The sequence below is a fragment of the Myotis davidii genome, unplaced genomic scaffold (genome assembly GCF_000327345.1).
Source record: "Myotis davidii unplaced genomic scaffold, ASM32734v1 scaffold62, whole genome shotgun sequence".
NCBI classification, from domain to species: Eukaryota; Metazoa; Chordata; class Mammalia; order Chiroptera; family Vespertilionidae; genus Myotis; species Myotis davidii.
In genome coordinates, this window is record NW_006295180.1 from 4,691,217 (window position 1) to 4,702,249 (window position 11,033).

General features: G+C 41.5%; 1 protein-coding gene across 1 annotated transcript in view; it reads left to right on the forward strand.

The window, feature by feature from the left end:
• The first annotated feature begins 3,372 nt into the window (after positions 1–3,372).
• NEDD9 (neural precursor cell expressed, developmentally down-regulated 9) overlaps positions 3,373–11,033 on the forward strand; it is a 45,273-nt gene continuing 37,612 nt past the window's right edge. Inside the window, exon 1 of the mRNA XM_015567797.1 lies at positions 3,373–3,550. Within this exon, the coding sequence (XP_015423283.1) occupies positions 3,539–3,550 (12 nt within the window). The 5' untranslated portion in view covers positions 3,373–3,538. The remainder of the gene's footprint in view (positions 3,551–11,033) is intronic.

Genomic DNA, 11,033 nt, shown 5'->3' on the forward strand with positions numbered 1-11,033 from the left:
CATCCTCTTGATTTTTTGCTGTATCCATGCCAGTGGTGGCAGGAAAATCGTTTGAACAGCATTCTATGCCATTGCCCTTGCTCCTGCCTACACGTGAGCGTTTTGGCAGACAAGCAGGCAGGTGGCAAGGCTGACAGGCGGAGAGAGTGCTGGTGAGCACAGGTAGGGGCTGAGCCCATTTTAGCCTCGGGGCAGTACTGGTGTCATTCTATAAACCAACCAACAGCACTGATATAGTATGGTTTAAACACTATTTTTGCCCCCAAAATCTCAGGTAATCGATGGAGGAAAGGTCGTTTCTCTATTCATTGAGAAAATTTGTGTTTCCCCAAAGGGTTTTGAAGGGAAAATTCTAGATAACCTTAATGAAGTAAAAACTACCTGCATGATATGAACTGCATGAAGACCGGAACACAGTATTTGAACAAATAGCCAGGAGTCCTTAAGTGTTTAAACAAAGGATAACAACAGAGAGAAACAGATCACATCATTCCCACTCACAAGGCTCCAGTCACACTCAGGAGGACATTCGAACTGCTACCACCCATCTCTCTGAGCTTGCTCTCTCCGTGCCTCCCCTGAGTGCCCCCCCCCTCGGGGCACCTGGACTGCTTGCTGTTCTCAAACACACCAAGCTCTTTCCTCCTCAAGCCCTATCCATGGGCCATGCCCTCTGTCTAGAATGTTCTTTCCCCAGGTCTTTGAGTGGATCCCTCATGTTCTTCAGATTTCTGATGTAATATTACCTCCTTAGAGAGACTTACCTGATCATTCTCTCTAAAGTAAAACACCTCTTCCCCCCAGTCCTGGTCTGTTTTTCTCTAGCAATTTTCCTTCATTTATTACCCCAAAATGGTATTGTAGATTCATTTAATTATTGTCTTCCACTCCCACTAGACTGTAAGCTCCATGGGGGTAAGAACCTGTCTGGGCTGCTGAGTATTCTCCCCACAGAGAACAGTGCCTGGCACATGGTAGGCGCTCAGTTGGTATTTGTTAAGATTAGAAAGCTGCCCAGTGGAAGGATGGCATACAGATGAGGGAATCCACCCTCTTTTTCTGAATGCCTACCACACGCATCTGTACGTCTAGGGGTAAGCATATTCTAATTAATAAACTAATTAAATATTTATATTATTTATATGCTATATTTAACAATGTGATGTAATGTATTAATAAAGTAATATGTAATATTAAAATAATAATTAACAATGGTAATGATAATAAACACCCATTTATTTAGGTCTTACTATGTGCCAAGTACTATTAACTCCTATCCACATTATCCAATTTAATCCTCATGATGACCCTAACAGGTAGATATTATTAGTTTCTCGATACTAGTATATACTTCAGGACACCAAAATCAGAAGTTAAGAAATTTGTTAATATCCTAACACAAGTTTATCTGCCTCCAATACCCTTGTGCTTTTCTTTATATAATTAAAATTCCAGTGACCCGAACCACCTTGAAATGAATTTCAGGTAGATTTTTGTCTTACTGAACAGGACAGAAACAGGAAAGTGGGAGGACCACTTGGTATGAATTAAGCTTTCCAACTAGAGAATTAGATGACAAAAGGCCCTAGCAGATGCTTTGGGAAAGTATTTGATAGCAGTAAAATGGGGTGAGACACTACTCAATGGTACTCATCAAACAACACAGAAGGAGGGTTCAGCTTTACTGTTTAGGAAGCCAAAGGAATGTTATCTAGATCTCCTGGAGGCCGCAAGACTCATCTTACAGATGGGAAGGCCTTTGTCTAATCCAGGCAGACTCAGAAAACAGTTTTCTGCAAAATAACGACTCTCCCATGAGTCTGTGGGACCGTCCAGAAGACCTTCGCAGTGCCGTATGCTGCATGCTTAATTCGTGTTCAGAAAGACCTTGAAAAGTCACTCCGGCTCATTTGCACTCAAAGGCTAAATGAGGAAAAGCAAGGTCTAGTGGATGCCAGAACCTGTATGTCAACCTCATTATGACTGCCTGGGGGTCATGTCCAGGGAATAGGTGCCACATGAAATTTTGAACTGAACTGTGAGCCCTGGATCTGGAAACCACTTTTGTGGGGCAGCTGTTCTCCTGTGCTTTTTGCTTAGATCATAAAAGTAGTGTTAATCCATTGAGAATTTCGGAGGGGTGAGGGGGACAAATCAAACAGATTCTGGACCAACTTGGCCAGGAAAAAAAAATAAGGACTGTGTTTTCCATCCCAGGCGTGTACTCTGGTTGGTGTCCATCCCACTCAGGGACAGCTGTTGTCTGCACTGAGCATGTCTGAATCCTGAGGCCCACTAGAGGAATTGTCCCTCGCCTCTCTATCCTTCAGAAAAGTTGCCGAAGGTGACCATTTCTGTCTTTTCCTGGGTAATGGCTTTCTCTACAGAAATCATGAAGCTGAACCAAATGTTCTGTGCTTCACTGGAGAGAGACTGGTCTTTTTAACCAGGCTCATCAAACAGTCAGCATTTTTTTTGTTGTTGTTCCCCAGATAATAAGTGTTGGTGGGTTAATGGGCCATCTTCAGGAGAGAGGTCAGAAGGAAAAACTGCCCTGTTAGAGCTGGAGCTAGAAATGCCAACCATCAAAGAACATAGTACTCAATAGACAGTGATGATCTATAGGGCGTGCACTGGCCAGCCCCATCTGAGGGGTCACATCTAACCTTTATCCTCGGCAAAGTCAGCGAAGGTCTCTGAATGGGGCTGACACTCAATTCTCTGAGGCCCTCATGAGAAGCTGGCCAGGGAAATCCTGGTGCCTGGGCTAGGGAGTTCCTTTCACTGAGGGAGAATTGTATTCTGGCTCCTTGCAGACTGATGTCGCAAGTACTTTGAACACTGAAAAGAACAAAAAAAGCAAACAGGCACACAAAAAGGAAGGGCGGGAGGAGAGAAGGAAAGCAAGAGAGATATCAGCAGGGGTAGTTAGTAAAAAGGGGCCCGGAGACAGAAAACCTTTTGTTCCCCAGAGTTCGTTTCATGTAGAGATTGTGAGGTGAATGGCTTTCAGATGAAATGGGTTTATGAAGGAGTTGCTAGGTCACAGGAAGCACGACTTTCAGACTGCTTTGTGAATTCGATTTCTTTAAAACTTAGGTTAATCTTAAGAATTTATCTCTTTTTCCCGTTTATTTTTTTTTGGGGGGGGGTGGAGGCAAGTTGGGAACGGTTCCCCACTGTGTTGTATTTCCACCCTTTCTGATAATGTAAGGAGAAATGATCGCATTACAAATTCTTTGTCAGGAATTTTCATAAGTTAAGAAGTGGGCGGGGCATCTCATTACCTTGGCCCACTAGCCAATGGTGGGGCGGTATGCAAATGCAGACCGTGATAGGCCCGCCTCAGTCAAAACAGTGAGCTCAGAAGCTTTGGAGCTTAGCTGTGCCTGAGCTCTGCGCTGCGACTGACAAACCGGCCCCAGCCCGGGACGTCTCACTTTCATTTAGCACTGCACTCCATGGAGGGGCGGACACGCCAGTGCTTCATGCAGTCTAACTAGTGTGTCGGAAAACGGCTCAATTCACCGCTGCCGAGATGAAGTATAAGGTAAGGGAGTGCCTTTTATATAAGGTTTCGTGTGTGTGTTTCCTACCGTGCCGACTCTGCAGAGAGCCCTGTGTGCCCGAGAGAGTTTTGAGATGGGTCTCAGTCACTGAGGTTGGCATACAAGCCAGCAGGCAGGACCCAGTCTCTGAGATCCACTCCCGGAGTTCACCGTACACCAGCGTCCATCTCCTCTGAAATTTTTGGAGAACTGGTCTTAGAGCCGGTCTGCAGCAGCCACGGTAGAGCAGAGGGTGTCTGACTTAAAGCGGAGCACGTATTAGCTCAAGTCTCTCGGCTCCCCCAGGCCTGGCCTCCACTGTCTGGGGGAGCCGGGAGATGTAATGAGAGAGGGATCAGCACTGCTGAGTCTCCGGCTCCTGAAGCAGTTTCCAGCCTATGTTTTAAAGGTTTGGTCTGGGAAGCAGTTTGCCTTGTGTACTGTTGGTGGGAGAGAGTAAAAGCCCTAGGTCCTACTATACAGCTGATGATGAAGAATTTTGACATCCTTGAATGATGTTGGTTGTAAGAGCAAATGAGTGTTTGCCTATTTTTTGAAAACACTTTTATTGGCATTTGAATGGACTGAGGATCTGAAGTCTGAGGCCAGTTTGCTGGCCCTGAAGTTTGCAGAGTGCCCTAACACTTAGGCAGCATTTCCCCATGCATTTACACCATTGTTTGTGTGTTTATTCTTGGCAAAAGGATTATAACTTGCTCAGCATATCCCATTTTAAGTCGCCCCCCATTTAGGAGGCAAGCAGCTCCCAGGGACACTGCACCGAAGCAGATGGCAATGAATAGGGTGTGAATTTTCCTTGGAGTATAAATATTTCTATTCAAGAATAGATACAACTCCTAGTGCTTTAAAAAAAAAAAAAAAGAGTGCTATTATTAAAATGAACTCTGGCCAGGTGGCTATGTGTTGGGATTGACCATTTGTATTATCTGTCTGACCTTCAGGACTGTGCTAGCTGGGAGCTACTTTGCTTTCTCTCTGAATTGTGTAGCTTCAGGCCCATCTTTTTTAATGTGATGTTGTAAATACTTGGATCTGGCTAATAGCCACTAGCTAACCTCAGTGATAAATCTTTTGTTCAGAAGTTATAAATCTTACTCAAAGCTCTAAATCTACATGGTGAAAGCCTTTGCTTATAAAGTATGAGTTATAGTTCTTGAAATTTGGAGACACAGGTACCCGTTATCACTCTACTATCAGCTTTCCATTATCTGCCTCAATAGGAAAGATCAGAGGAGTGGGTAATCTTAATATTTGACTTCAAGATGCAACCAGAAACAAGCACTTTCATCTGACAGGAACGTTCTCTTAATGTCGTTCACCCCGCATAGCCACAGTTTCCTTATTCAGAGCAATGACAGAACCAGACATTGCTTAGCCGGCAGTGAGCATGCCCCCCCCCCTCCCGCCCCCGCCCCTGTTGGTGAGCTTTAGTTCATAAAAATCGGCTTTCAGGGAAAAGAGAGAAACTATGTTCATACATTTATTATGGGAAAGTATAAATGACTGAAATTGACAATGAGCGCTGCAATCTAGAGAGTGACAAAGTCTAAAGTCACTTTTATTCAGTGACCTCCTCATATTTTGTTTGACTCTGACGGAACGGAAAGAAAACATCATAGCAACAGATGATGTAACTTATGACTGGCATTCACGGAGAACCCTGCCTCTCTGCCGGGTCTTACTGGTGTTGAATACCCTGCCAAGTGATGTAAAGACGGGATTTTTATTAGGTTGTGGACACTTTCACCAGATAAAAATACTGACTTCTCCTACGGACCAAAATGACAGGTTGACACCTTGGAGTGACTACAAAATGAGCCAATAGCTGAAGCAATCTACTTTCCCTTTCTTATCAGCCTGTTTTCTCTCTAGTTAATAAGAGACAACTTTAAGGAGAGAATTTTGTAATTTTAAGTAGGAGATGACACAAAGGTAGAGGAGTGATAAATAACATTTCTTAAGACACCATGACAATACAGCATTGTCATCTTTAATTCTCCCAATAACTCTATGAGGTGGGTATGATTATACTCATTTTCAAATGTGAAATTATGGTATAGAGAGGCTAAGCAATTTATCCAAAGCCACATAGCTAAAAAGTGGTGGAGCTGGGATTTGAACCAAGACTATCTGGTCCCAGAACTTGTTACTTGAAATCACTATTAAAGAAAGAATCATTTGTGACTTCTCTAAGATGTCCTGTGTGATTGCTGTTTTCTTCTCCCAGAAAATTTAAGACCATTTCATTGCAACTATTCCAGCAGGTTAGAGTCTTTGTTGTTGGTGGTGGGGTTTGTTTTGCTTTGCTTTGCTTTTTTAGGCAGTATCTCCTCAAAGCAAAGTGAAATGCATGGTATATAGTTACTTGTTTAATTTGAGCCACTTAGGCAGTAAAAAGCCAGATAATTATTAAAGTGTAAATTCCTGGAATCAGAAATTACCTTTTACACACTGTGTTGTGCTATACACTGTAAATTTAGCACAGACTTAAAAATGGTCACTGGGAGATTTGTAATCCAGCCACTATTAGATTTTTTTTAAAACTAGATTATCTGGTTTGGCTACTTCAGGGATTGGTCCTAACTGGACAACAACCAAACCTGCACTCATTTTGCACTTACACACAGCTCCAGGTCAGCCAGCTATGTATTTACAATAATCTTGAAATTGTGGAATGTCAGCTATTACTTTGGTAAACACTTTTGGTTAGCACCTACCTAGTCTATTTTTATTTCATTATATGTTTCTTTTTATTTGTTCTTAGGAAGACTGCAGTCACTCTCATATGTATTCAATATTCCATTTATCTTAAAGGATTCAGTCTGAGGTTCTGTGGTGATAATTATTGGGGGAGGCGTTACTTACTAAGAGTTTTCCACAAGCCCCTCTGAATATAAAGCGTGTTCTGAAATGGGGGGGAGGGCTGTGGCTTGCTCAGGTAAGGCTTTCCTCCTGAGGGTCTGGAGGTGGAGGTGAATGTGGCTGCTGTCTGCCAGGAGGTGATTGAAGGGCCAGTGCTCAGCTGTGTTTGAGCAGAGGCTGGAGACCGGCCCATTCTGTGCAGGCCCAGGCCTGGTCAGTGCTCTCAGCAGGCGCTGCCTGTAGGAGCTCCAATGGCTGAGCAGCTTTTGTGGCTTTGCCAAATTTTTGAACACTATGTGCCTCCATTAAAATTCCAAATTATTTATCTAATCTACCATTCAACAAATTCATTCTTAAATGTTTGGACTGAAGTTAGAGAAAAAAATAATTGAGGGTCTTCGATTTAGTCGATATGGTCATTTATGATTCCCAATTCTTTCCTTGTTTTGACATTTTCGTTTCATTTCTTTATTCTCTTCTAGATGATTCATTGTACCCAATTCAAATTAGAAATTCCCTCCCCCACACACACACTAATACACACACTTTTAAATCTTACGTGAAATCTATAAATTTAAAAGCACTAAAAAGCGCTTTGAAAAATCCTCACTTAATGATTTGTTTTATATTATTTATTTATTTATTTATTTATTTATTTATTTATTTAGCAAACCATTTTTGGAGCTAAATGACTTACCTACACAGAGATGAAAGTCTTCGTAGAGCTGAAGATGTTCTGATAACACCAAATGTAGCAAGTTGCACAGTGTGAAACATACCAAGATGCCTTTAGCACTCTTTTCTTGCTGGGATATACATGGGTTGTCTTCTTAGAATTCATCAGTGGCTTCCTGTCTGCACCCCTCCCCCCAAGACTTCTAAAAACAACTTCCTCTCTACTTTTCAATCCCCTTTGCAAATTCCCTCCCCTTTTTTGTCCTCATTGTCTCTCATTTTTTCATTCAATCATTCCTTATGCTTCTCTAGTAGCTGACTTCTGTAGGGCTTGCCTTCCCAATATATGCAGACATGACATTCTCAAAGTACACCCTCTTTTGACTCTGCTGTGGGGAATCTTTTGACTCTGCTGCTCCCTGATTCATTTGTCCCTGTCTCCTTTCCATCTGCGTGACTTGGTTAGTCTGTCATTTCCCACAGGTCAAGTCTCTTCATCCATCCTCCTCTCTATGAAGCAATCAAAAGCCCAAACCTTTGTCTCCTTGACTGTCCTAGAATCCCTACAAATGGGCTTTTTCACCTCTGCCCTGCCTTGTTAGCACTACCTAACTTATTAACCCCTTTCCACCAAATTACTATCTAAATGATATCTGTAACTCACATAGGTTACCCACTGAAGCTGTCTGTACAGCTTTTTCATTTTTTTGGAACCCTAACTGGGAAGCAAACCGGTGACCTTTCAGTGCACAGGACAGCGCTCAACCAACTGAGCCACACTGGCCAGCGTCAGCTTTTTCTTTTTTTACATTCAGTGTTATTTTGTTTTAGTTTCAAGTGTAGGGGACTGTCCAGCTTTAAGTAAGCCCCACTGAACACAAGAAATAAAGAAATAAAGGGTGACCTTTGTTTGTAGGTAGAGGCAGGTTGATAAACAAGCCGCTGAATAAAAAGTATGATCGAGAACCTGTTGCCTTGAGGCAGCAGGGCCTTGGTCTCGTATATTCTTGTAGTAAAGACAAGATAGAGTGTGGGCTTTGGGGAAGACATTACTTCTTGTGATTTAATGCTCTGTACCCTTGGGCAAGGTAAGCTCTCTGAGCCTCGGTTTTCTTATCTGAAAATAGAGATATTAGCTGCCTCATTCTATTGTTCTAAGGCCTCAACAAGAGAATATATGAATATAAAATACTTACTATGACTCCTGGCATGTAGTATGTAGACCAGTGATGGCGAACCTTTTGAGCTCGGCATGTCAGCATCTTGAAAAACCTTAACTTACATCTGGTGCTGTGTCACATGTAGAAATTTTTTGATATTTTCAATCATAGTAAAACAAAGATTTATATTCTTGATATTTATTTTATATATTTAAATGCCATTAAACAAAGAAAAATCAACCAAAAAAATGAGTTCGCGTGTCATAGGTTCGCCATCACTGATGTAGACAATGCCAGTCGGCTCCATCTCTCCTCATTCAGTAGATGCTCAATAGATGTTGAAAGAATAGTGTGGCCTCAAGGCTTGGTGACAGGATTATGTCAAATCCCAGTTACTAGGTTAAGATGGTTGAGTATTGTTGAGTATTCCATAGGCCTGGATGTGTAATGTAGAGACACAAATGCCACACATAGAAAATTACCAGCACACATATGTACCCTCTTACTAATATATTAATGACTTGGTATCTTCACTGCTATTAATAACATTTGATCTTCCTATAATTACAGGACCTTGATCATAGTACATACTCAACAAATATTGAATGGAATGTTGAGTTACATAAAATACTTATACAAATAGCCATTAAAAATGTCTTACTGCTATATGGTAGTGGAAAGAACATGGGCTTAGTTTCAGATACCACTTTGGTTACTTTTTAACAATATACAGGCAAGCTACTTCAGCCTCTGTTTCCTCATTTATAAAAATGGGATTTATCAAATACCTGTCTTATCAGATAACTGTAAGGAAGTAAGATATGAAAATCTTTTTCAGCTTTTAGCTCATAGTAGGCATTTAAAAATAGTAGCTATTATGGTGCATCATAAGATATATATACACAGATATACAGATATAGAAGCATTATATAGATAAAAATTTAAGAGGAAACATCACAAGAATTGTTTTCCCAAAACAAAAATATTAGTGAGGGGAAAAAAAATCACCACTTTAAAAAAAAAAAATCAAAGGTGAAATGCAAAGGTGGTGAGTTGCTGGCTACAGAAATTCACAATAAACTCTATCCCTATCCTATCACAGTCAACTAGTGCGAGTTTATGGAAAGTAAGAGAACTTGGTTATCTATTTTTAGATCCTTTTTAGGGTTAGAAAGAAACCTGAACAAATTGGTTTCAAATGCCAGTCGCTGGGACCATAGCATTGCGCTGCAGTAACATATAGACTTAATTATCAAGCCTCCTTGCCAAGATAAACAAACAGGGCCACTGGGAAGAAATACTATATTTCCAACTTAAAATGCCAGAGAAGAGCTGCTGGTTTCCTAGGCAATGGATGATTGCAAAGACAATGAGCTTGGAAAGGGGACCCCTCCCCCCAAAAAAACTGTTTATACTTTGTCAACAACACCCGCCTCCATCTTATTTACTTTGAACATTCCAGTCATCTCCCTGCGGTAATTCGTACTAGTTAATGAGGGCTCTGCGCGCCTGGGGAACATGACAGCCTCCCTGCAAGCCTGTCTTCCTGAGGAATCTTCATTTCTAGATAAATGGCCTTGTTGGGGACCTTTTCCACCCTCTACTAGAACGTAGTTTTAGAGGACAATGTGATCCTGGTGGATTGAAGCCTGGACTTTAAGGAAGACAGAACAGGCACTCTAGAAAATATGAGTAGTGATGACGTATGACAGTGATTTTTCCTGGTTAAGGTAGGGAGTGTTTGCCATAGGAATGTTTTCAGTATATGCCTGGACCCCACCATGGGTGGGACTAGCTCTTTAAAAAGAGCTGGTCCCTTCCTACGCCCCCCCCACACACACACACCCACCTACCTCCCCAACCATTAATGGTGCTAAATAGTGTTGAAATAGGTGATTCATTATCCTTATTCAAAGGCTGGGCCCACTGATTTGGGGGTGTCTTATTTCTTTGTAAATCTTAATGTTTATGCTGCAAATGAGGGTTCCTCCTGATAGTTCTAATATGCCAAGGTCATCGTTATGTTACCAAAAAGGTTCCTTATGTGGAATGTTGATGCTTATGCTTACAAGAAATAAAGATTGAGCAACCATGAGTATGTGAAAGTGCAAACATTGCACAAAAATGTTTGATAGCTCCTTTTGAATTTAATTCCTTTCTTTACTCTTCACATGTGCGGGGGAGGATTATTTGTGAAACTTAATAGAAAGTTGCAGCAACCAAAAGGCATATAAGGTTAAGATTTGAACCAGATCTTTCTATTTATTAAAGCAATATGTACTTAGGCCAGATGATGTGTCTGTCATTCATTTTTCCCCATTTTCTTTTAGTTATATGGAAACCCTATGCTATCTCTTTTTTGAATTAACCTTAATCTCATTGATTTGTGGTAGTCAGTTTGAAACTTAGTGTTTCACCCCATCCCATCCCCAAAAGATGTGGCTGAATCCTATAGGCTTTTCAGCCCCCAGACTCTGCACTCCACTGAAAGAATGAGCTTGGATACCCCAGGCCCCAGCTCCCAACCCCCAATATTCATAAGAAGCACTCTGGGAAGGCAGTAAAGTGGACTTACAGACACTCTGGGCTTCTTGGCATTCAGAGTCTTTAGTATCTAATAGTACATTAGTAATCTGTCAATGAGGTGTTTTTTTTTGGGGGGGGGGGGAGCTGTTACTAATCTTTTGTGATGTGACTTAGAGTTTGGCAGGAAATGAGTTGATGGACCAGCAGGATTTCAGTACTATCACAACATTATTGGCATAGA